Below are 26,891 nucleotides of genomic sequence, written 5' to 3'. Positions count from 1 at the left end.
TCGTAAAGCAACCTTTTCTGATTACCTACTCCAACCTGACTCATTCTGATTCATTCTCCACCCTGACTCATTTCATAACCATTTTTCTCACCCCATAACTCTCTTTAAATTAGTCAATTGATAATAATTTAGCCTGTGCAGTCTAACCCTAGCCAATAGGGGAACGAGACAGCAGTAGGGACCACGTGCATCAGTAATAAGAACCACTTTCTCTCCCTTGTTCAAGTGTGCACTCACCATTGCTCCATCTGTAAGGGTGCACCCTTCTATAGAAGTACCTTGCCTTGCTGAGAAGTAAAAAGAAAATTTTGTATTCGAGTGCTATTTCTTTTGCGGCACTAAAACTTTATTTATAACAAGATCTTCTGTATCTAATTACTAACCCTTTTTGTTCTCCATTGCTTGGCTTCCCAGTAATCAATAATCATGCTCACTTTGCTTAATTGAAGATTAATGTGATGAAAAAGATGGTCTGTTACTTGTAGAAATTTCCAGTTGTATATAAGATGGTCATTTTCATGACTCTCTGGCTAATCATTTCCCATTGTGTACTCCTGGAGTTGGAATTATTTGCGATTCCTTTCTAAGGACAAAACTGTATCTTCTTTCTTGTGTTTGTCCTTACTGCCTTTCAGCATATTCCAATATGCCAAGAATTTTAATCTCCTACCCCACCCCAAATAGATGTTGATCACAATCAGGCAATGTCTCTCTCTCTCTGTGTTTATTATCTAGTTACTTTATGTAGGTATGAAATGAGTCATGGGTAATACTGTGGAATGGAAATCATCTTTGAATGGTCCTCTTCCCCCAAGTCATTTGTGCCACCACTTCACAGTGGTTCCAATTCTAATATATTTTGCCACTTTGCTGCTGAGAATGTGTCTTACTAGGTTAGCATCTACAGTAGTTAAAAAAATCTCCCATAACAATAATTGTGTGAATCACAGAATTACCAATGACCTCTTATCAATAGCATTCCTGTTAATGAAACTGAGATGGGGAGAGACACTAACAACTCCGAACCTCACTCATGGTTCCCCACCAAAGCTAAGTATTATGGCTTCTCTCTCTGACCAGAGGCAGAGTTTATTGCAAAACCACAAGTGTCCTCCTTTGGATCCCCCAAATAGTGTTTCAGTGATTTCCTCTAGCTTGAATTGCTCCTCTCTATTTGCTGGGGGAGCTAGTCAGTCCGTACCCGATGGATTTACTATGTGGACAATTACGTGGCCTTTCCACAGCCTTTTATTTGGCAGTACCACATATGAAGCTCAGAAGATACAGTGGTGAACAGGCCAAATGGAGTCCCTTTCCTCAGAGTGCATGGCCTGGCAAAAATCCTTGAATTCAGTATCAACTTCCCTTCACAGGCACAGCTCTGCACCCTCCTCACGGATGCCTAGTCCTGAAACTATCTTGTTTTAGGTTCAGTTAGAAAGCTTTGTCTCAATAGCACTTTTGTTTGTTTGTTTTATTTTTTTAAGTCAAGGTAGTTTTGAATAAATGAGACAATATTTGAGTATTTACAAATCGGGTATTTAGAATATTTACACATACACAAGTTCTGGGTGAAGTATTCTGCTCCAATTTGTAATCTAGGCACACTTTGCTAGAAAACGTTAAGATTGAATTCAAATCACGTACAGTATTTCAGAAATCTTTCAGGTGAAGCCCAGCTCTGGTTGCTAGGCAACCTGACAGCCTCCCAAGCTGGGACCAACTCACCTCCCACACTTGACCATCTCTCCAGTGGTGGGACGCGGAGTACCCATTGGTTCGCATCTCCTCTCACTTAGCCCCAATTGGTCGGAGAATCTCTCACTCCGCTCCCGTTGGCTCTCGCCGTCTCTTGCCGCTCCGTCATTGGCAAGTTGGCTCTCGTGCCACCCCACGTCAGTCTCTCACACCACTTCCTCGGCCCTGAGACTTTGATCCCGCCCCTTCTCCCCGCCCTTCCAGCCACGAGGGAAAATCCTAGTGAGTCACAGCCTCTAGTTTCCTTTTGATTGGTAGAAGCCGGACTGGGGGGCGGGCGCTGCAGGGCAACTCTACCGGCCGCGATTGGCTGCTGGAGCCACCGTCCCGCCTCCCAGCGACTCTCGGCGGTGCCGGAGTCGGGTGGGTTGGCGGCTATAAAGCTGGTGGCGGAGGGGAGGCGCCGCGCACTATTCTTTGGTGGCTCACTGCCTTTCATCTGCTGCCTCTCGGTCACGCTTGGTGAGTGTCCCGCGCGGGGGAGTAGAGCTAGGCTGCGGAGGTGCCGCGGGCGGGTGTGGGCTAGACGGAGGCGGTGTCCTTGACTAGGCCCGAAGGAGCTGGGAGTCTGGGTCAGGACGGAGGCGGGGACCTTGCCCGGGAGGATGGGGCACCGTGAGTGGGGCCGGGCGGGGTCTCCCTCGCCAGGGACCTGAGGCCAACCGTAGCGGATCTGAGAAGAGCCGAGGACACAGGCGAGTCGCGGAGGGGAGAACGCGAGAGGGCGTTGAGGTCTAGGTGTTTTAACGACATAGGAGTTGGAGGTGCCAGACAGGCAGCTGTGACCGCCTAGAGGGAAGTCGGGGGTGTCAGGAGGGTAGAGAAGAGAGTTGGGCTGCCGAGGCGTTTCCAGAGCCTTGGTTAAGGGTGGACGCCAAAGGATGGGTAAGATCCTCTTTAGACAGGCTGATAGGTTCGTAGGGGGTGTGTCCTGCTGCCACATACAGAGTTGATGGAAAGAAGGGAAGTGGGTAGAATTACTTTTCTTCCTCAGCTCAGGTGCAAGAAAGCGTTCACAACCGTGATTTAGACCTGGCTAAGTACTGGGGCTCAGTCTGTACTTGCTTCAAATCGCATAGATCACTGCCTCCCGCCTTCGTGCCTCCATTTTTTTTTTATGTCTGCGTTTTAAAAAATAGGCTTCCTTGGTGTTCTGAAATCCCACATCTCCTTCCTGCTAATACCTTCAGGACTAGCTTTAGGTGATACAGTGTAATGGGCAAGCACTTAGAGTCCTCACACAAATAGGTTTTGGATTAAGCTAAGTATATTTCAAAGCAAGTATATGGAGTCTTTGAAAACGCACGTCCGGCCTTGACCAGTGGTAGAGAAATGATTATTCTGATCCACTCTGGAGGAGGGATTTGGGGAACAGATAATGTGAGGTTGTGCCTGTTTGTCATGCTTGTCCCTGTGGCCTTAGCCTTAAGGCATCACTGGCTGCTTTCACCACTCACCTCTGCTGCAGGTCCCCACCTTCCCGAGGATGCTCTTGCCACCTGCTGCAGTAGGATGATGTGTTCTGGCTGCTGCTAACTAACATTTGCTCTGTTTCAGGCATGAATCATGAAAAACAATTGACAAGATAAACAACAAAATTAAGACAAATGGAAGTGCTCCTAGAGTTAACAAATTTTTCCTTCTGAGGCGGGTTTTGGACTTTATTGCACAGATACTATTAGATGAGAGGCAGTTGAAAGTCCTTAACATTTTCCGTGTCAGTGGTTCTTTGCACTTGAGACACCTAAGCAGCTTGTGTTCTTTAAACTTTATTTTTAAATTTCAGTTATTTTTGTGTGGAGAAGGGAGCAGGGATAGCATACCTTATGGGAAGAGAGAAAGGCTTTCTTTGTGTCTACCTTTGTAGATATTTCTCACCTAAGTTTGTAAGTTTGCCCTTTATTCAACTGTAGTCTAGTTCAGCTCAATTCTAGTATAATCATCAGTAACCCCAGCACTCAGAAGGTATGACCTATGCTGCGGGGAGGGAGTGTAAAAGGATATTCTATGTTTGGAGCCGTAAGCCACATCATTTGGGCCTTGTTTTAATTTTGTTTCTCATCTTAAATATCCCTCCAGATTGCTTTTACATCTTGTTTCGTTTAACTGTGGATTGATTTTGAGATTTTGACTTAGATTTTAGATAGCTTTTCTCAGAAGAAATATATGCAAAAAACCCAGATATTGTTGTAATATGGTTTCCTGGGTCCTCTAGAATCATTTAAAACCTGGTTGTATCTTCCAGAATCTGGAATTGGATATGAGATGTGGCTTGAGAAGTTTGTTTTGCTACGTATCAGAATCTCCAATTAGTTTCATTTAGAAAGGAATATAGCCTTATAATTTTATGCTGGGTTACTGTGGAACCAAATATCATAGAAGGATGTGTGATATTTTTATGTTTTTCAAGAAGGTAGTATAGATTTAAAAGGCTGCGATACATATTACCTGTCCTAATGATAGTACTATATATATATTTTTTGTTTTTGTTTTTGTTTTTTTTGAAGCAGAATCTCACTGTGTCGCCCAAGCTGGAGTGCAGCGGGGTGATCTCAGCTCACTGCAACTTCCGCCTCCCGGGTTCAAGCAATTCTGCCTTAGCCTCCCGAGTAGCTAGGACTACAGACCACCACACCCAGCTAATTTTTTTGTATTTTTAGGAGAGATGGGGCGTCACCGTGTTGGTCAGACTGGTCTCCAACTCCTTACCTCAAATGATCCATCCGCCTCAGCCTCCCAAAGTGCTGGTATTACAGGCATGAGCCACTGCGCCTGCCTAGAGCTAGATTCTTAATCTCTTCATCCTAATGCATGGTGTGTGTTGATGTTCACTTAATGTCTGTCAACTTTTTACTGAGTGTAGTTACATCAGTATAGGAGAGGCTAATCTTTGAAAGCTTGAAGTCTTGTCTTCATCTTTGCAGGGTTTGTGGTTGTGTGTGGGTGCATATGGGAATGATTGTAAGACCAACAAATGTTTTCTGATTCCATATGGGCTTCTTACATTGTTCACCTTGGAATCTGTGAACAATTTGCCTTGAACTATAGCAGTAGAGAACCAGTTTCTTTAAACTAGACACTATGGTGCTGCAGCTCATCTCAAAAGTGATAGCAGGCTACTCTGGACACACCGCCTATAGGGTAGCCCTGCTCTGCAAGGAGCAGTAACAAATTAAAAAAAAAAAAAAAAAAAAGTGATAGCAGAAAGCACTTACTACTGAGGGCTGCTACAAGTATTAAATCGAAAAGATTTGTCCTCTAGTAGTTATAACTCCAAATTCAGCCACTGAAAAATACAGCAATTGAGTACCCTTTACTTCAAGATCTCAAAGGGATTTCAGAAAATCAAAATATATAGCCCCTCTCCCAATAGAAGTGTAGGAATCCTGTATGGATAAGAAGACTGCCCATAACTAGTTTTCCATAGAGAGTAGGCTATGTAGACTTGGGTATGAATGACCTACCTCTGTAGAAATGCAGGTCCCTGATTAGAAAACTTATTTTCTGTGTGATTTATCAAGGAAACCTTGCAGGAAGAGGTGACTTAGAACAGGGCCTTGAAAATGAGTAGAATCTCTGATAGGCAGACCTCCTCCTGGGAGGAGGCAGGAATGTCCATGCTTTTTACTTGGAGAACTATACCAGAGTATACAGGTTTGAGCAAGTCTTTCTCAACATTAGTTTTTACTTGCTTGCTCCTAAGGAGGAAAGGTTGCCAACTTGTTCTTAATTTCCTAGATTTATCTCCTGTAACAATGAGAAAGATCAACAGGTAACTGTTTATATTTTATAGTTTATATACCAAAATGTGTAGGTGATGAACTTCTCCAACCACTTGTTTGAATCAAGGCTAAGGAGGGAGCCAGAAGGAAGTATTCAGAACCCTGAGTAAACTCTAGAAGAAACCACCATTGCATAAATCTGATTGGCCCTAGACAATTCTTATCATTCTTGTGTTTTAGTCTTTGCCCGACTCAAAGTGCCTATATTTTATCCCAGGAGTCTGCAAACCTGCTTTGTGGTAACGTGCCCAGCTACTTGCCGTTCATTAACTGCTTCTTGACCCATGTTGATTCCCTCTGTCACTTACTCTGAAAAGACCTGTTAGAAATAAGTTTGTGATCTGCTTGAGACTTTGGCAATACTGGTTTAGCCAGAATGGAGAAATCCTTAAGTAGCACAGAAGTTCTTTCTGAATCTTCTATTTGTTTCTTCTTTGTTCTCTGTGTCTCTCCCACCTAACCTCCCTTTCCAATTTAAGTAATCAAAATAGAAAGAGGAGCCCAGGCAAGGTGGCTCACGCCTATAATCCCAGCACTTTGGGAGGCCAAAGTGGGTGAATTGGTTTAGCCCAGGAGTTGGAAAACAGGCTGGGCAACATGGCAAAATCCCATCTCTACAAAAAATACAAAAATCAGCTGTGTATCGTGGTATGCACCTGTAGTCCCAGCTACTTGGGGGGCTGAGACAGGAGGATCACTTGAGCCTGGGAGGTCAAGGTTATAGTGAGCAGTGACCATGTCACTGCCTTCCAGTCTGGGTGACAGAGAGACACCCTGTCTCAAAAAAAAAAAAAAAAAAAAAAAAAAAAAAAAAAAAAAATTGAGGGAATATAGGCAGTTCAAGGAAAATTTCCTTGTCACAAGCAGTGTCAAATGCATATACATGCATGAACATCAAGAAGAAATATTATTTAAGTAGTCTTAACATGGAGAAGGAATCATGCTTTTCAAGAACTGGTCTCTGTGGTCTGCTTAATTTGCAGAAGACAAAGGCATAATTTGAGATAATAAAGAACAAAAGATAGGTTATTTTCTCAAAGTATATATAATGCTGTAGAGACATTTTTGGAATATTGTAGTAGTCTTTGCTTACAAAACTTAAGATCTATTTCTTTTCACAGGGCAGTGGGGGTAGGTGGGTAGTAAACTTAGTCAATGAAGTATGGCTGTGAAGAGCTCTTAAATTATGTAATTATGTAAATAAAGTAAAGCTTTACTAAATATTAATAACATCCAAATGTAGTCACCAGTGAATTCATTAAGGGCAGATGCTAAATTTGCCAGTAATTAGAGAGCAGAGGAAATGGTGTATGCTGTGTTAAACACAGAAGCTGTTGTCTCAAGTAACAGTCTTTCAAAACAGATGGACTGAAGACTATGTTCCAGTCACCTTCGAAAATTATTTCTACTTAATTTACATAATAATGTTTAATGCTCCTGTGTCTAAATGCTTAATTTTTTAACATAAGCACTAAGGGGGAAAATCACTTTCTAGAAGGTTTGCAGGCTGAAGGTGGCAGTGTTGAAAATGATTAGGTCTTGCTAGAAAAATACCTTTGTATAAGAACTAAGGTAATAGTCAATGTATTAGTGCTTTATGTTACAAAGTGTCTTCATGTATGTTACCATCTCAGCAGTCCTTCACAATGATCTGGGGAGGGCAACTGTATTAGCTTCATTTTATCGATGAGGAAACTGAGGTCCAAAATTGGTGCCAAAGCCACAATCTCTTATATGCAGTGCAGGCTCTTAAATGCATAGATCTCTTTACTCTAGGAATTTGCTAACTCATTACAACTTGTTTATATTCCTTTCCTCCAGTTCTTGAAAACCTTGGTTTAAAGCCTCAATTGGTGACATGGGCTTCTTATTTCCTTGAGGTTTTTTGTTTTTTCCTTTCCACAATAGTGATCTTCTTATATCCATTTATTACCAGGACTGAACCTATCACTAAAAGGGCTAAGAAAATCAGGGGGAAAATGTGCTATAAGCTTTAAGTATGATTTTTTCTAAGCAAATGTCAAATTCTATTCTGCATAATGTAGTTGGATAAGGAATTGCTTATTTTAACTCACTTTGAATTGGATTCATTAGTATTTGAATTTGGGTAGTGATTTGTAACTTTAAAAGCAGTTCTTATTTGAAATTCCTAGTGCCCGAAGGAGGAAACAGTGACAGACCTGGAGACTACAGTTCTCTATCCTTCACACAGGTATGGCATCCTGTCATGCTGCTTAAGGAAAGTATTCCTCTCTAATGGAGGAAAGAAATTTTGATATCCTAGAGCAAATAACAATTTGTTTGTGCCATATGTTCTTAAAACCCCTTTTAGGATTCTGCCTCATCTTTAAAATTTTGTTAATGCCATAATGCTTCAGGAAACTAATTTTGTGTTTATTAGACTAATGTTTAAAATCTAGAAACAAATTTTAAAAATTAGTGTTCACTCATAAGAGAAAAAGTGCATATAATAAAATGTAACTACATGAACTACTTAATCAGAAACGATCAGAGGTAAGCATGTCTGCCAGTAATACTTTTTAAATTACAGCCTCAAAAGATATGTATCTGGGCTGTGGATGAATGTTTAAAATGATGTGAGAATGGGCCAGGCACAGTGGCTCACATCTGTAATCCCAGCACTTTGGGAGGCTAAGGTGTGCGGATCACCTGAGGTCAGGAATTCGAGACCAGCCTGGCCAACATGGTAAAACTCCGTCTCTACTAAAAATGCAAAAAAATTAGCCGGGCATGGTGGCAGGTGCCTATAATTCAAGCAGCTTGGGAGGCTGAGGCAAGAAAATCGCTTGAACCCGGGAGTCGGAGGTTGCAGGGAGCCAAGATTGCACCACGGCACTCCAGCCTGGGCAACAGAGTGGGACTCTGTCTCAAAAGAGAAAAAATTATGTGAGAATGGACAGTAATTGCAAATGTATTTCAACTGGTAATCTAATTATTTGCAGCCATTGCTTTCTCATATTGCCAGGGAGTGCTTCTCTTACGATTCTGCGTTTTTTGTATTTCAAGATTATGATTTCCTATGGATGTTAATGATGTTAGATTAGAAGTCTAGTGCAATTTCATTTATTCAACATTAGCATCTACCATATGCCAAACAGTGGGCTGGGTACCAGGGACACAAAAATGAAAAAAGCACGGTTCCTGCTCTCCAAAAGCTCCTTGTTTAATGCAGAGAGGCTAAGCCTAAATAATAGAAGAGAAACTTGGCAGAGTTATTGAATTTTCCTTATCTGAAATGCTTGGGACCAGCACTGTTAAAGATTTTGGATTTTTCTGGATCATGGAATATTTGAGAAAACATACCAGTTGAGCACCCCTAATCTGAAAATCCAAAATCCAAAATATTCCAATGAGCATTTCCTTTGAGCATCATGTTGGTGCTCAGAGAGTTTCAGATTTTGGAGCATTTCAGATTTTGCATTTTTGTATTAGGAATGCTCAACCTGCAGCATCTTGACAATGGTTAGACATGCAATTTGGAAAGAACTGTTGGCCTATGATAGAGAAGAGAGCAGAGGCAAAGCTCAATTAGGAGGGACTGATGCTGAAGTCCTTCCCCAACACAGCCATTGAGGAGCTAGATTAGGACTTCCCTTACACCAGTATCATCAGCTAGTTTCCCTCCCCTTTTTCTCCCCTTTCCAGTTCTCTTTCATTTCCAGATTTATTCTCAGAATAACTATATAGGTCTTTTATGTATTCTAGGCAGGAAGCATTCAGAAAACATTAACAAGGCTTCCTTATCTTGCTTTACTGACTCTGGAAATAGGATATGGAGTTTCTTTTGTCCACCAGAGGGAGTGAGCCCTTACTTAAATGAGACTTATTTAAGACTTTAGTCCTCTCTTGGTACTGCTTTGTTGAAAAACTTGAAAGGTTTACAAAGTTCTCTGAAAGTTGCCTTTTCTCTCCTTTTTTAAGGATGGAATTTAAAAAGAAAATGTATATATTTTATTATAAATACAATATATACTCTGAAAAATAATAAAATGCATTATCTGCAAAAAATTAAAAACATGTAATTTTTTTAACCATCAGATTTTAAAAATTATATTCTACTTAGAAAATTTTTGTGATTTGTCTCTTTTTTTAAATTAAAAAAAAAATTTTTTTTTGAGATGGAGTCACACTTTGTGATCCAGGCTGGAGTGCAGTGGTGCTATCTTAGCTCACTGCAACCTCCGTCTCCCGGGTTCAAGCCTTCCTGCCTCAGCCTTCCACGTAGCTGGGATTACAGATGCCCGCCACCATACCCAGTGAATTTTTGTATTTTTAGTAGAGACGAAGTTTCACCATTTTGGCCAGGCTGGTCTTGAACTTCTGACCTCAAGTGATCTGCCCACCTAGGCCTTCCAAAGTGCTGGGATTACAGGCATAAGCCATCACACCCGGCCTCTTTATTCTTAAATAGTGAATTAACCAAAATATTCTATTCTCTGATAGGGTAAAGAGTGAATACCATAATGTGAGCACCTCAGACCTATAGCTAGTCTTTTTTTCACCTAATTTATACCTAGCTATATCTAGCCTATTTCAGAGAGCATTTGAAAGGACAATGTAAGAGCACATCCTCAATAGGATAGTTAAAAGTAACATTTGCTGGGCACGGTGGCTCACGCCTGCAATCCCAGCACTTTGGGAGGCCGAGGCAGGTGGATCACTTGAGGTCAGGAGTTTGAGACCAGCCTGAACAATATGGTGAAACCCCATCTCTATTAAAAATACAAAATCAGCTGGGTGTGGTGGCACCCGCCTGTAATCCCAGCTACTTGGGAGGCTGAGGCAGTAGAATCGCTTGAACCTGGGAGGCGGAGGTTGCAGTGAGCTGGGATCATGCCATTTCACTCCAGCCTGGGCAACAAGAGCAAAATTCCATCTCAAAAAAAAAAAGTAACATTTGAAACCAGAAACAATTTTTTGTTCTTCTAAATGTCATGAAAGCAGTTATTTCTCTGTATTAATTTTCCTGTCAACTTAATCACTCTTCTCAATTTGAACCAAAGGCTAAATATTTCAGATTAGATGGCTTTTTACCAAGAACATAATGGAAAAAAACATTGGCTGTAAGAAACCCTCAGAGGATGAATAATATTGACTGAGTTGGACAATGTAAAAATGATTTTTTCCATCAAGGTCAGAATTGTGATTCACTTTCCATTTGATGTATGTGGGTTATTTTAGTTAACCTACATTTTTTGTTTGTTTGTTTGTTTTCAAATGAAACAAGTCATGTATTTAATGTAGGACATTTAGGAGTCATAGAGTTGTACCTTATTTTAGGAGTACTATAATACAAAGAATTGATCAGCACTCATCAGACTGTGACAAATACAGATTAATTCTGAAATTGAAGTCTTGCATTATAGCTTTATTTTATAGAGAACTGTACAAGCATTATAAGGATAATTAAATATATTGCCAGTGTTGCTGCGTGATGCTCTTAAAAGACTAAACTGAATTTATTAGTGAGTACAAGTATATTGCAAACTGGTTTATACCTTCAAAACGGTATATTACCTGTTCACTTTATTTCCAATAGTGTTAAAAACCACTGAGCCAGGCAAGGAAGACCATACTGTCTTCAGCATGTTTAAAGCAGTTTGAAGAGTTGAAAATAATCTAAAGGGTAGCCTTGCGGGAAAGGCTGGGAAGGTGGTTACTCCTACTTTAGTGACTTAAGAGATCATATGTAGCAGCTTATATGCCTATGGACTAGTCTTTTTCTGGTAACAGTAGTTGTAGGGCTCTTTCTTGTGTACTATCCAGTATCTTATTTTACTATAAACTTAGAATTCATGCCTAGTGGCATATTAGACAGCTCTTTTATATTTTCGTTTCAACTTCAGCAAAGTGGTAACCAACTTTATCAAAAAATTGATGGGAAGAGTTTGTTGAGGCTCAGAGTGAGGATGGATGTAGAGCATTTCAAGCACCTCATATCGAGAAAATCAGTAGTCTTCTATCTGAGTTGTAGACACAGGAAAGGAGTTGAAGATGAATAGAGTAGGAATGTAAAAGCCTTATCTTTATCCTCCCCAGCTTTAGGTTTTAACAAGAATGAACTTCCCTTAGTCTTTCTTTATGCTCCTGTCCCTGAATGTTGGTGATGACATTGTTTTTCCTGTATTGAATACAGAAATATGGCCAGTACTTTAGGAATTAAGAGGATATAATTGGGAAGTAGATTGTTGTGTTTAGGGGTTTTCCTTCCCATTGTGGAATTGAGTAGCAGCAGTATATATACTATGTCTGGTAAAATGGGCCATACAGTAGTCTAAGACAAGAGAAGACCTTAAGGAACTTGGACGTAGTTGAGGTGACCAGACTGTTTAATCTGCTTAGGTGCCACAGCAAAATACCATAGAGTAGGTGGTTTAAACAGCAGATATTTATGATCTCATAGGTCTTTAGGCTGGAAGTCAGAGTGCCAGCGTGGTTGGTTCCCGATGATGGCTCTTCTGGATTGCAAGTGGCTGCGTCCTCACATGGCACAGAGAAAGTATGAGAACATGAGCAAACTCTTGTGGTATCTTCTTATAAGGGCGCTGATCCCATCATGAGGGCCCCATCCTCATGACCTCATCTAAACCTGATTATTTTCCAAAGGCCCCATCTCCAAATGCCATCACATTGAGAGTTAAGGCTTCAACATATGAATTTGGTGGGGAAATACAGACATTCAATCCATAATACAGGCAGATATTTGGGAAGTAACACAGTTGAAGCACTGAATGCTGTATTTTGTACTATCTGAAGAATCTGGGATATAATAAATTTAAGATGCTTCATTGCCAATTAAGATACAATGCTTTTTTGATTACTTAGAATGTTTTAAAGAGCTCTTTAGAGTTAGACATAGATTTTTGTCATGTGTCACTTGCATATTCAATAAGATGGAAAACACATAAGGAATTGCTAAATTTCACATATTTAGAGTTTGCCTTCTGAATTGTTTTTGGAGTCAGAGTTATTAATACCTGTAATTTTCCATCCTCTGTGCCGCCAAGAGAATTGGTGATGTAGCATTCCTTTCAAGAGCCCAAAAAGGAATGGGAAGGTTATGGTGCTGACCTTCGGCTTTGCGATTATGCAAAGCCAGCCTACTTTGACTCCTGCTTAGGGATTCACCACCTTCTACTTCCTTCCCAGTCCATTTGGTTCCTAGAGGGTGAAATGAGTGCTCCAGTATCATATCTGAGAATTTCTTTCAGGCTGTTGACTGTCAGCTGCAAATGTCATGCTGGCAGTTTTGTTATTTTCCCACGTGTAAGCAATGACAGCATCATAATTGGCTTCTGTCTGATAGCAATTGTAAGAGGAATCCCAATTTCTGAAATGTTACCCAAGAAAGTGACTTTTAATTGACGAAGTATGATGGTGTAGAAGGACAGGCAAGAAATGCAAAAGGTAATTTAGAAAGGTTTCATGGGTAAAATGTGACCTATGTGATCTAGGGCTATAAAGGATTTCAATAAGCAGAAGCACGAGGTGGGTTGTTGAAGAAAGCACTAAATGTTTTTGGATAAAGAATATAATAATTTGAGAGTAAAGAGTAGAGGGAGGGTTATGTAGGTAAATAGTTGTAAGATGGGGAAAGATGGGGTAATATTTAGCATTTATCCTTGATTGTTGACTTTAGTATAGTTCTCTTTGTGTGTTTTCGAGTATAAATTGCATACATGAAAGTTAAGAATCTTGTGTTAAGTCTCATATAAGAAGGAAGTAGATAGAAAGACCAAACTGGAAAAATGTATGGAGTTGTTTGTGAAATGGCAGGAATGAGAAAGCAGCTTGTCTGAGCCTGATCTCTTCACTTCCTCAGTGGTGGTTCTGAGAGCTGGTGTGGCTGAACTCCACTTAACCAGGGAAAAGGGCATAAAGGAAACAGGGTTTGTGTGGAAGAAGTGGGGTAGAACAAAGTGGAGAGGGTCTCTGTTCATTTAGTGTATCTGGCAGTGTGCTTGTCAAGTCATAAAACACTTGAGAATAGAAGTTTGGAAGTCATTCTATACATTTTCTTCTTTCCCTAACATTTAGTCAGTTACAATTTCTGCTAGTTCTTTTGCTTTTTCCATGTTTTTGGAAGCTGTTCCTTTTCACTCCACACGTAGTAATTGCTCTAGTTCATGACCCGTGTCTTCTCTGGACTGCCATGTCAGCTTCCTAACTCATCCATTCACAGCACCAGTGACTGTAAAACAGCGTTAGTGATGATAGAACAGTGGCTGTCAAACTTTTTTGACTGTGCTCCCCAGTAAAAAAAAATACGCTTTGTATTGCAACTTATGTATACTTTATGTATGTATGAATAATTAAAACAAAAGGTTGATTCAAGAAAAATGTTTACGTTTGCCCTGTGCCATGCAATTGTATATCTTGTATTCTTTTCTGTTTCATTTTTTTAAATGTGTCCTTGCCATCCACTAAATCGATTCCAGAGTTGGAAAAACACTGACCTGACAACTAATATCACCGTATTATTCCTTTTTTAAAACTCTCCGATGGCTTCTTACTATCTTCATGATAATTTTGAAGCCTTCAACATCAGCATACCAGAACCTTCGTGACCTAACCCTTACCTAGTTATCCTAATGTATTATTTACCTGATCTACTCACTGGGGCTCATGTTTCATTCCAATAGACAAATAAAGCTTTTTGTAATTCCTTATAGTCTGCCTTTCTTCATGCTGTCCACTCTGTTGAAAATCTACTACCCTCCATTTCTTCAGTGCATTACTGCTTACTCCTACCCATTCCTGGGGCTCAAGTCAGGCCCCTATAACCAGGATGATTTTCCTAACACTCCTTGCCCTACCACCAGGCTGGGTTAGGTAGTTCTCCATTATATAATGTGGCTCTCAATGTTGTTACCTGTTTATTATTATGTGTTTTTCTCTTATTATCCCATAAAATAATGAATACTTGAGAGGATAAGGAAGTCTCCCATTAAACATCCATAATGTTTAGCATGTAACATGTTGGCATTGTTTGGATGAATGAAAAAAAAGAAACAAAAACAATTCTTCTGTTTGGAAGGGAGACACAACTGGTATCTCTTAAATCTTTTTTTTTTTTCTTTTTCCCTCTACAGACAAGGTCTCACTGTCACCCAGTAGTGCAATCACAGCTCACTACACCCTTGTACTCCTGGGCTCAAGTGATCCTCCTGCCTCAGCCTCCCTAGTAGCTGGGACTACAGACATGCACCACCATGCTCAGCTCATTTTAAAAAAAAATTTTGTAGAGAGAAGGTCTTGCTGTGTTGCCTAGGCTGGTCTTGAACTCCTGGGCTCAAGTGATCCTCCTGCCTCAGCCTCCCAGTTGCACCTGGCCCCTTAAGACCTTTAATTGCAGAGTGGCAGAGGACAAATGACATAAATATAGGATTTGGCTTTCATTTTTAAGTATCAAATTAGTGGTGGGTTGACAAGTGATATAGAATGTTCATGAATCAGTTCAGCCCAGGTAACTCATAAACCAAGACCTTTGGGTCAATGAAATTCTGCCACGTAAGTGGCACCATCCAGTGATGTCATACCTAAAAAGGAAATTGAGTTGTAGAATTTTAGGTTTTAGGATTATTTCTCTAAAACTGAGGAGGTGTGCCACTCTTCAGAGCCTCACAACTACATTTCATTGGTTCTTATGCCATCTGGGTTCTGGTTAGAGGGCTGATGGAAGTACTCAAGAAAGATTAGAAGGTGGGAAGAAGGTACCTGTCTTGTTCTTGTCAGTGGCAGCAGCAACAGTGGGACTTTGGGTCTCTGGGTTCCAGCTCAGCAGCAGAGGTGCTAGTACTGTAGCTCTAGCAGCTTCAGCAGGAGTGCAGGCTCATGGGATCTGAAAACCACCTTTCCCACTTTGTTCTTCCAGCCCAGCCAACAAGTTTGTAGCTATTTCCCTGCATTAAAACTCCCCTCTGTTTGAAATATCTGGAGTAATTTTTCTTTTCCTGACTGATACAACCTGTTGAAGAAGCTGAAGCTCTGATAGGTTAAGTGCCCAACAATGGTCTTGTGTAGCTAGCAATTTTTGTTACTATTGGTAAGTAAATCTAGACACCACTTTTTAGTCCCTTTTTTAAAAAAGAGGACTGGTTTATCTATGATGAATAAATGATGTATGTATGTATGTATTTATTTATTTTTGAGACGGAATCTCACTCTGTCACCAAGGCTGGAGTGCAGTGGTGAGATCTCGGCTAACTACAAGCCCCTCCTCCCAGGTTCACGCCATTCTTCTGCCTCAGCCTCCCAAGTAGCTGGGACTACAGGCGCCTGCCACCACCCCCGGCTAATTTTTTTGTATTTTTAGTGGAGACAGGGTTTCACTGTGTTAGCCAGGATGGTCTTGATCTCCTGACCTCATGATCCGCCCGCCAAGGCCTCCCAAAGTGCTGGGATTACAGGCATGAGGCACCATGCTGGCCTGATTTATTTAAACTTTCAGGTGGTCAGGTAATTCTGATTTGTCAGCCGTATTTCTGAATTGTCATTGTATTTTATCTTACAGTTCTTTACAATGTAGAAAATCTTATTTGAGTGTTGTTTACCTCTAATAATCATGTTTTAAATCTAGAGATGCCCAATTTTGAATAAAATGAAAGCCTTTCTAAAAGACTATAATTTTAAATGATAATATTCCATTCGTATAATAATTGCTACTTCACATGTACACAATTGACTGCCCTAAACACTAAACTTAAAGAAACTAAACTGATACTTCAGGTGATTGCTAAACTCTTAATATCTATTTCTCAATTTCAAACTTGAAAACCAGCAACCTATAACCTAATACAATGTTTTTTTCTGTTTCTCCTTTCTAAAGCTCTTTCACCATGCCTGGATCGCTTCCTTTGAATGCGGAAGCTTGCTGGCCAAAAGATGTGGGAATTGTTGCCCTAGAGATCTATTTTCCTTCTCAATATGTTGATCAAGCAGAGTTGGAAAAATATGATGGTGTAGATGCTGGAAAGTATACCATTGGCTTGGGCCAGGCCAAGATGGGCTTCTGCACAGACAGAGAAGATATTAACTCTCTTTGCATGACTGTGGTTCAGAATCTTATGGAGAGAAATAACCTTTCCTATGATTGCATTGGGCGGCTGGAAGTTGGAACAGAGACAATCATTGACAAATCAAAGTCTGTGAAGACTAATTTGATGCAGCTGTTTGAAGAGTCTGGGAATACTGATATAGAAGGAATTGACACAACTAATGCATGCTATGGAGGCACAGCTGCTGTCTTCAATGCTGTTAACTGGATTGAATCCAGCTCTTGGGATGGTATGTTACAATTCCCCTCGTCCCCCAAAATTTTTTTCTGAGATTCAGTACACCCAAATGACACTTTAGTTAATGCAATATGCAAACTTCTGTGATTTATACTTGTTTGGATATATTAAGAAAGATATTATACCTGTCTGTTGTTACCTGAATTGTGAATTGGTTATCTTATCTTGTAGGACAAATGGTATATTCAAAATTTAGTCAGATAGATGACAGAGCCTTGGCAGATGAATTAAAAAAAAAATTAGAGCATTTCTTTCTTTATCAAAGATGGGAAAAGCATATTCTGGGGGAAATATAACAGACTTCAGTTTCCATGTATGGTTATAGTGTTGAATTTCTTCTTGTGAAATAACAAAAAATATTTTTCAGGACGGTATGCCCTGGTAATTGCGGGAGATATTGCTGTATATGCCACAGGAAATGCTAGACCTACAGGTGGAGTTGGAGCAGTAGCTCTGCTAATTGGGCCAAATGCTCCTTTAATTTTTGAACGAGGTAAGTGCTTGGGAAAGCATTTTTGTTTTTTTTAGCACAGTATGCTGAGAAAGTTGAAAATAGAAATAGGAGCTGTCGCTTACTTAATGGTCATTAAATGCAGGTACTACTTGCTAAGAGCTTTATGTGTGTTACTGTATTTATGTTTTTCTTTTCTTTCTTTCTTTTTTTTTTTGAGATGGAGTTTCGCTCTTGCTGCCCAAGCTGGAGTGTAATGGCATGATCTCAGCTCACTGCAACCTGTGTCCCCAGGTTCAAGTGATTATCCTGCCTCAGCCTCCTGAGTAGCTGGGATTACAGGCACGCGCCACCATGCCTGGCTAATTGTTTGTATTTTTAGTAACAGGGTTTCACCGTGTTAGCCAGGCTAGTATGGAACTCTTGACCTCAGGTGATCTGCTCCCCTCAACCTCCCAAAGTGCTGGGATTACAGGCATGAGCCACCGTCCCCGGCCCGTATTTAATTTTTATAGAAGTTTTATGAGGTAGGTGGTGTCATCCCCACTTTACAGAGAAGTGGGTTAATGTAGGGTTTAAGTGATAACTTAAATAGTAACTTGCTCATAGTCAGTGGCAAGTTTAATCTGTCTTCAGTGTAGTAGAGTAACTGTGATCTCTGTTAGAGTTATGAAACTGGCTTGGAAAGTTGTATACCAAAGGAGTCTTAGGACTGTCCATGGATACTGTTATGTATCATTTCACTTATATTGGCTTCACCTTGTGATTTCTCTACTGTAAGTGGTGAGAATTGATCAGATAGTTAAGGAAAGTCCTTAGATAATTCAATATACTGACTAGCATACAGACATCAAGAAGCAGAAATATATAGACATCTTCCTTTTTGGTTCCAATAGGGCTTCGTGGGACACATATGCAACATGCCTATGATTTTTACAAGCCTGATATGCTATCTGAATATCCTATAGTAGATGGAAAACTCTCCATACAGTGCTACCTCAGTGCATTAGACCGCTGCTATTCTGTCTACTGCAAAAAGATCCGCGCCCAGTGGCAGAAAGGTAAGTTTTACCCATTTTCCTTGGTTTTGGGATCAGTTGAGAGCAGTGTAATGTACCACTTGAGAGCAGTGTAAGGTATCTTTAGTAAGCAACTACTTTGTGGGCTTTCTTCATTTAATGTCCTTTTACCATTAATTCCTCATTCACCAAACAGCATTTTCCCATAGTTTCTGGGAAAGTGTAATTTACTAGAAGAGGTGAACTTTGAAACTGAGGTATATCTCTGCAAAAATATTCAGGTCGGTTTACCCCTTGTAAGAAAATCAAAGTGGAGTAAAAGAAGGTAACTTGAATTTTGTTTTTTTGAGAGAGGTATTTTAAGAAGGTTTTGGACTACAGTTGTGATTCAGGGAAAACTAATGAAAATGGATTACTAAAGTGATCTTCCCCCAAAAATAATCTCTTTGCACTTGACCTGTGAAGTTATCATTAATCTAGACATTTGTTGAGGCACTGAAAGGACAGTGTTTGAGTTAATGCTATCGTAACACATTATTACATAAAGTATACTTTTTCTATAGTCCAACTTTGCTTTTTAGAGGTTATGAGAAAGGGTCAAAAATCATATTCAACGAAAATATCAGTGAATTTAGTGGCTCTGGATAAGAATCATTCTTGCAGTATACATTAACAGAAAGGTGGTTTTCTAACTTTTTATTAGGACCCACAGTAAGAAGTACACGTTACATTGTATGTGTATGCCAGACTGAAACAAAAATGTCATGACATTACTTACCCTTGCTGCAAGTTATGCAGTTTGCTATTTTTCTACTGTATTTTGTTTTTTAAAATATTCTTTTACTAAAAAAAAAAAAATTCCTAATCCTGACCCACTAAATTGATTATGTAAGCTGCTAATATGTATGACTCTTAAATTTGAAAATTAGTGACATGGTATATATTGTTTCATCTCTGAGTGTCTTTTTAAATGTACATTTTAAGGTATAGAGAGGTTTCATTATACAGTGTATTTGTGGTTGCTGTTTAAATATATAAAAATATCCTAGCCTTATTCTAAAGTCAAACTTTAAGATTTCATGGCTTATATGAATTTCATAGTTTCCTTGGACTTCTCTTTCAGAGGGAAATGATAAAGATTTTACCTTGAATGATTTTGGCTTCATGATCTTTCACTCACCATATTGTAAACTGGTTCAGAAATCTCTAGCTCGGATGTTGTTGAATGACTTCCTTAATGACCAGAATAGAGATAAAAATAGTATCTATAGTGGCCTGGAAGCCTTTGGGTAAGAGGAGCTATTATGAGTTTTTTCATTCTATATTAGAGCATTTTTAATACCTGTTAAGCTGTTACTTGTACAGACTGAGAAATTGAGAGTCAGAAGGATCTTAGAAGTCATCTGGTCTAATCTATGTGTCTCAATCAGTGAAGAATCTAAGTCCAGAGAGGTGGTAGCTTTCATGCACAAATTCTTTAGACATTTCTATTCAGATTTTCTGATTTCTTTCTTTCAGCTCCATTCATGTTGTCACGATAAAATAACTGTACAAGGGCCTATATTCACTATAGCAGCCTCTTAACTCCTTGCCTCTCTCAGCGCCCCTGCCCCCATATCCTTTTCCATCCTGCACACTGCCACAGATGAAGTCAGCTTTTGTACTCCACCTCCCTTTTTCTCATTTCAGGCTCCCTAGCATGCTATGCGTGTTCAACTCATTCTGTTTCTCCCCGTGTCTCTTGTGTGTCCTTTCTCTATCTGATAAAATTATCTGTGACTTTTAAAACTTGGCTCCTGTAATACCATTACTTTTCTAACTAAATAAATATTATTGTGGACTTGAAATAGTATTCTATTCACTGCCAATAAAGCTACAGCGGGTCTATAAACGTATTCAAATCAGTCTTAACTTGATTATGAAAACTTTTGGCCGGGCGCGGTGGCTCAAGCCTGTAATCCCAGCGCTTTGGGAGGCCGAGACGGGCGGATCACGAGGTCAGAAGATCGAGACCATCCTGGCTAACATGGTGAAACCCCGTCTCTACTAAAAAATACAAAAAACTAGCCGGGTGAGGTGGCGGGCGCCTGTAGTCCCAGCTACTCGGGAGGCTGAGGCAGGAGAATGGCGTAAAGCCGGGAGGCGGAGCTTGCAGTGAGCTGAGATCCGGCCACTGCACTCCAGCCCGGGCGACAGAGCGAGACTCCGTCTCAAAAAAAAAAAAAAAAAAGAAAACTTTTGAGAAAAAGAACCATATATGTACAACTGTTATGATTTCTATAGCAATTAGATTGCTGCTACTTGTCTTTTAATAAATGGGAAAACAATTATATACACTCAAAGATTTGAATCCTAATTAGGCTGCTGTTTAGTGTAATAAAAATATAGGCTTTGAACACTGTAAAACTGTAAAATAAATCTTTCAGGGATGTTAAATTAGAAGACACCTACTTTGATAGAGATGTGGAGAAGGCATTTATGAAGGCTAGCTCTGAACTCTTCAGTCAGAAAACAAAGGCATCTTTACTTGTATCAAATCAAAATGGAAATATGTACACATCTTCAGTGTATGGTTCCCTTGCATCTGTTCTAGCACAGTAAGTATAAATTTCACCTACTACTAATACTAAATTTCAACTCCCCTTATTTGGTAGATGTTAGATTTCTAAAACCAAATCTGGTGTCAAGCATGTTGGTGGTAGATCACAGAAAATTTTATCTTGAGGCTTTCTAATCTGCTATTGTCCATTGACTTGAAGGATGTATGGGTTGAGGCTACAGTTCTTCCAGAAGTATTTGTTAATTTCATACTGGCTTTCCCGGCTCCATGGTTTTTTTTGTTCTTGACCTACAGTTGAACCATAAATACCTGGTTAATGAAGTAACTTGTTTTGTGGCATGACTTTCACAAGCTCTGTCATTCCCCACAAGATGAAAACTCACATGCTGCAATATTGAAACTAAGTTAGATTCCCTACTGTAATATTAACACTTTGAGTTATATCTTTAAAACTTTAAGTTAGATTCTACTTTAACTTATAGCCTGAATTTTTATTGCTACTTGTATAGCTTCCCACGCGTTGTAGCTTTGGATCAGTTAAACTTCTTAACTGTTGTTACACCCTACATAGGTACTCACCTCAGCAATTAGCAGGGAAGAGAATTGGAGTGTTTTCTTATGGTTCTGGTTTGGCTGCCACTCTGTACTCTCTTAAAGTCACACAAGATGCTACACCAGGTAAGGGCTGAATCTTTCAAAAATAATGTATTATGGACTGAGGCCGGGCACAGTGGCTCAAACTCGTAATCCCAGCACTTTGGGAGGCCGAGGCGGGCAGATCACCTGAGGTCAGGAGTTCAAGACCAGTCTGGCCAACATGGTGAAACCCCATCTCTACTAAAAATACAAAAAATTAGCCAGATGAGGTGGTGTATACCCAGCTACTCAGGAGGCTGAAGTAGCAGAATCGCTTCAATCCAGGAGAGCGAGGTTGTGGTGAGCCGAGATTGCACCACTGTGCTCCAGCCTGGGTGACAGAGCGAACTCTGTCTCAAAAAAAAAAAAAAAAGAATGTATTGAAAACTACTCTAGGGAAGTTGATTTTGCAGGCTTCTCAAGTGAGCACCTGAATCTGTCCCACAGATCATTACAATATTTTAGTCTTCATTACTTCTTCAATAGGTTTTTACTCTCTTTCCTAAAAATCTACCTTATCCAAAAAAAAAAAAAAAAAAATTCTACTTTATCTGGATAAAGGATAGGACTAAGTTATCTAATTTTTATAGGCTTATGGTCTTGGCTATATTTAAGGTCACGTTTGTGCTTTCCCTGAGCAGCAATGAGCAAACATGTAGAGATAAACTGATGAAAACTTGACATTACTTTTTAAAATTATACCATGGGCCAGGTGCAATGGCTCACACCTATAATCCTAACACTTCAGGAGGCTGAGGTGTGAGGATTGCTTGAGGCCAGATGTTCAAGGCCAGCCTCAGCAACATAGTGAGACCCCATCTCTATAAAAAATAATAATAATAAAATAATTATACCACGAATTAATTGTAGACAAGTTATTTATAGTTTCAAATTCTACCTGTTTCCTAACTTGTCTAGTGGTGGATACTCAATAATAGATTTCTAGTCTGAGATTATAGGAGATTTGTCAAATAGGTATCATCTTATCTTTTAACTAATCAATAGCCAGTAGTTTTAACAAAAATGAAAAGTTGTTTTATCTCATTTGGCAACATTTTACTTAGGCTTCTTTTGGACATGATTTTTTTTAAAGTCTTTTAATGTTGGAATTATTTGCTATTTTAGGGTCTGCTCTTGATAAAATAACAGCAAGTTTATGTGATCTTAAATCAAGACTTGATTCAAGAACTTGTGTGGCACCAGATGTCTTCACTGAAAACATGAAGCTCAGAGAGGACACCCATCATTTGGGTAAAAATATTAAATGTTCTTTAACCCAAAGCTTATTTGGAGGGCTGATATCATTAAGGATGCTACATATAAGATAAGGATGTCAAGACTTTACTCAGTACTAATCTGATGTCAGTGAAAATTATTGGGATATATGAAACTTATCTTTAGTTTTATTACCAGATGAGTTGTATATCATAACTAATTGTAGATATTCTCTCCCTTTCCTTTAGTCAACTATATTCCCCAGGGTTCAATAGATTCACTCTTTGAAGGAACGTGGTACTTAGTTAGGGTGGATGAAAAGCACAGAAGAACTTACGCTCGGCGTCCCATTCCAAATGATGACACTTTGGATGAAGGAGTAGGACTTGTGCATTCAAACACAGCAACTGAGGTAAGTAAAAGAGTTCCCATCTCTGTATCTTAGGGTTTAGGAGACCTAACTGGGATTTAGCAACTTGAATAAATGTTAATAAAGAAGAGTAATTCATAGTAAGGGCTCTGGGAGTAGATTCTAGCTGTACTATTTCCAATTGTATAAAGTGCTTTGCATTTGAATTATTAATATTTTAAGAATATACAGTAAAGGCCGGGTGCGGTGGCTTACGCCTGTAATCCCAGCACTTTGGGAGCCTGAGGCAGGTGGATCATGAGGTCGGGAGATCGAGACCATCCTGGCCAACATGGTGAAACCCTGTCTCTACTAAAAATACAAAAATTAGCTGGGCTTACTGGCACATGCCTGTAATCCCAGCTACTCAGGAGGCTGAGTCAGGAGAATCGTTTGAACCAGGGAGTCAGAGGTTGCAGTGAGCTGAGATCATACCACTGCACTCCAGCCTGGCGACAGAGCAAGATTCCATCTCAAAAAAAAAAGAATATGCAGTAAATAACTAGGTTTTATTAAGGATACCAGGATTTAAAGGAAGACGGATGTAGAGAGAAGGTTCATTTGTGGTGTGTGTCTTGGTGAGAGATGGAGTAGAGGGACAAGGATCCTTTCATATCTCATCCCAGATCATGGTCAAAATCTGTCCTCACACTTTCAAGAAGTAACAATCATAGCTATAATTTGAATTCCTGTTACATGCTAGGCACTTTACTTACGTTTTCTTATTTAATCCTTACAACAACCTCCTTGAAGTTTATAAATGATACTGTCCTCCCTTTAGAGATGAGCCTCCAAGAAGTTACATTACTTGCCCAGGATTATAGCTAGTAAGTGTTGAAGCTAGGTTATAAACTAAGGACTTTATAACCTTGAAACTACTTATTTATCTGCTTATTACAAGTTTGGTAAATGGATAGTCTTGCTTCTTGCTATTATACAAATTAGGTAGCAAGTCAAACCACCAGTGTTTGAGTTGCGAATACAAGATGTAACAAGTAAAATACTGTATGTAGTGGGTCTCTGTGGCAGGCTTCCTCTCTCCCCCTGTATGGATAATTGTATACTAAATTCACCACAAGGTGAAAAATTGATATTTAGTTCCCTTCATGAAAAGTTATATAGAATATATATTTAGCATAAACTTCTCCAGAGTTGTCCTTTATTAAGTTTCTTTACAGAAACTTTAATTGGTGCCATGATTCTTGGGGGGGAAAGAATCATAAGAGCCATCAACTTTTTTCCTGTCATTTTAGCATATTCCAAGCCCTGCCAAGAAAGTGCCAAGACTCCCTGCCACAGCAGCAGAACCTGAAGCAGCTGTCATTAGTAATGGGGAACATTAAGATACTCTGTGAGGTGCAAGTCTTCAGGGTGGGGGTGGGCATGGGGTGGGAGGATGGGAACGGTTGGAGGAATGGGATATCTGGGGATAATTTTAAAGGATTACGTGTTACGTAAATTTTTATGTGACTGACATGGAGCCTGGATCACTATTGTGTACTTGGGAAAGTCTTTTTGCTCAATTTGCTGACATACTTCCTGTTGTGGTCTGGCCAATGCCAAATGTACTCGAATGATGTTAAGGGCTCTGTAAAACTTCATACCTCTTTGGCCATTCGTATGCATGATGTTTGGTTTTTAAACATGGTATAATGAATTGTGTACTTCTGTCAGAAGAAAGCAGAGGTACTAATCTTCAGTTAAAAATTTTTTTAACATGTAAGAATTTTGTACTTTGAACAACAAGATTACAGAAAGTACCTGTGGTTTTTGAAAAACATTTCTAGCTTGGGGAATGTGACCACATTCCCCAATGTGGTAAAATTGGGGTAAAATGTGATATGCATAAACCCTTTGAAAATAGCAAGACAAACATGCCCTTTTTCTAAAATTGATAAATCCTAAAGAGGAAGAAAAGAGTTGGGACAATAAAACACTGGCTCTGGAATCTGGAATGTTAAGTCCAGGCCAGCAGTGACAAAAGTTATTGTAATGACCTCTGAACAGAGAAACACTGCCATTGAACAGGCTTCTGGTATAGAAAACATGGTACCTTCAGGAGCTGTGAATATAACTAGTTGTGCCCCTGAATCAGTTCATGGTATATTATGCTGAACAACAGTGAGATGTTATTGGAGGTGTAGATGAGAAAGTTTGTTGTTGCAATCCTTCTTTGCACCTTATTTTAAAGAATAAATGAAACATTTTTCTGGTTACCTTTTTAAAAATTTAAAATGGAAGGGAAGAATGGGGCAAGGCATTATTAGCTTACTTCTGATGCTTCAGTGTTATAAATTCAACATACAGGCTGACAACCTAAATTCATGGTGTAACACAGCTGTTTTCCTTTTTTTTTTTTTTTTTTCTGTATCTGTTCAATGAAAACAAGGTACAACCCAAGTTTTTACCTAGTCTGACTAGAAATATTCCACTTCAAGGTCTGAAGTAGTACTTTTACCTTAAAAAAAAAAAAAAAAGACGACGACAAACAAAAACTGTCACACAGGATGGATAAGAAGATTGGTTAAACAGTTTTGTGTAGATCTTTTTGGTGCTGAACTATGACATGAGCCTTATAGATTGTAAAATAGAGATAGTTGGAACTAATGTACAGAACTAAATTTTTTAAACTTTATTTGCTGTTAAATTCTGTGAAGTTTCAGTTATCTAAAATAAACATACACATATATGAAATGTAATGTTTCAGATTGCAAGGTAATATGTAATGTAGTGTTTGTAAGATACTCTTGTCTAATATTAACTAGTAGTATTTTGATTTGTACAGTTATAATTTGTTAAAATGACTTCATTTAACATTCGCTGATATAGATTAATAATGTAAGTTCTAATTTAAAGAATGGTGGGAAAATGGTGCATGTAATACTTTTGCAACTGGTGGGGAGATCGGTATGTTTTGAAAAGAGTAATTTAACTTTTGGGTGCCAGGAAATGGGTTTTCTCAAAGTTCATTGCCGGCAATGGGCAGGCCTGCAAATACTGGCACAGAGCATTAATCATACACCTTATTAACGGTGAGGTGAATAACTTTGAAATAAAGTTTTAGAGAAATATTTCAAATACTTGAGTATTCTTTTTCAGTCTTGAACTAACAGCTTAGGCAAGAAATCAGCTAATATTCTATTTTTAAATATGGGCATTAATTTCATTTCAGTTCATTCACTCATTCCATTCATTTATCATTTCACAAACATTTGAAATCCTAATATAAGCAAGGTGCTCTGTTTAAGGTAGAAATTTAAAAATGTACAAGATGTATGGTCTTCTCTTTAAGGAGCTTTTCATCTAGAGTGGAGGAATTTACACTGATAATTATTCTTACATTTGAAACAAATAAATTAACTCTCAAATTGGGTGGCAAGCATGTATAGACTTTGCTATAAATATTTATGAAATGAGTTACTGTTTTCCTTAAAAAAAGCTAGGACTCAGGGCTGACAATCAAAGAAGAGAAAATTTAGTGGTGAACATAGAACTGCCCACTACCAGCTAGAGCCTCCAACCTAAAAGTCCCATGTTGCTAGAGATCTCCAGGGGTTTTGTAGAGGGAATCCCTGCATTGGTAGTAACTTTGGATTAGATGATTCCTAAGAGCACTATCAACTCTTAGGGTTCTATGAATTAGGAAATAAACCAAATTATATATTTTCTCATACTGATCAGCTCATATTTTATCATCATGTCATGTCTGGCTTTCATACTTAGTAATAATTTACTTTTTAGGTCGT

The 26,891-nt window shown here is 39.2% G+C and overlaps 1 protein-coding gene across 2 annotated transcripts; it reads left to right on the top strand.

The window, feature by feature from the left end:
• The first annotated feature begins 2,069 nt into the window (after window positions 1–2,069).
• On the top strand, window positions 2,070–26,223 carry HMGCS1 (3-hydroxy-3-methylglutaryl-CoA synthase 1). Of its 2 annotated transcripts, XM_030927321.1 has the most exons (11): window positions 2,080–2,220; window positions 7,694–7,752; window positions 16,390–16,847; window positions 17,223–17,348; window positions 18,203–18,367; window positions 19,449–19,614; window positions 20,752–20,922; window positions 21,457–21,563; window positions 22,647–22,772; window positions 22,985–23,148; window positions 24,399–26,223. In XM_030927321.1, the coding sequence occupies exons 3-11, from the start codon at window positions 16,400–16,402 to the stop codon at window positions 24,486–24,488; spliced, it is 1,563 nt and encodes a 520-aa protein (XP_030783181.1). In that variant the 5' UTR covers window positions 2,080–2,220; window positions 7,694–7,752; window positions 16,390–16,399; the 3' UTR covers window positions 24,489–26,223. The 2 variants fall into 2 exon arrangements, with proteins under 2 accessions (XP_010361428.1, XP_030783181.1); XM_010363126.2 differs by lacking the exon at window positions 7,694–7,752 and having other exon boundaries at window positions 2,070–2,220.
• Window positions 26,224–26,891: the final 668 nt, after the last annotated feature.

The sequence above is a fragment of the Rhinopithecus roxellana genome, chromosome 3 (genome assembly GCF_007565055.1).
Source record: "Rhinopithecus roxellana isolate Shanxi Qingling chromosome 3, ASM756505v1, whole genome shotgun sequence".
NCBI classification, from domain to species: domain Eukaryota; kingdom Metazoa; phylum Chordata; class Mammalia; order Primates; family Cercopithecidae; genus Rhinopithecus; species Rhinopithecus roxellana.
The sequence above is the reverse complement of the archived record's forward strand: the minus strand, read 5'-3'. Positions and strand labels throughout refer to the sequence as shown.

Bases quoted from the DNA above. Each gene is read 5' to 3' on its own strand.
- HMGCS1 (XM_010363126.2), top strand. From the start codon at position 16,400: ATGCCTGGATCGCTTCCTTTGAATGCGGAAGCTTGCTGGCCAAAAGAT. The intron at 16,848-17,222 runs GTATGTTACAAT...AATATTTTTCAG, and splicing joins TGAATCCAGCTCTTGGGATG to GACGGTATGCCCTGGTAATT. The intron at 18,368-19,448 runs GTAAGTTTTACC...CTTCTCTTTCAG, and splicing joins CCGCGCCCAGTGGCAGAAAG to AGGGAAATGATAAAGATTTT.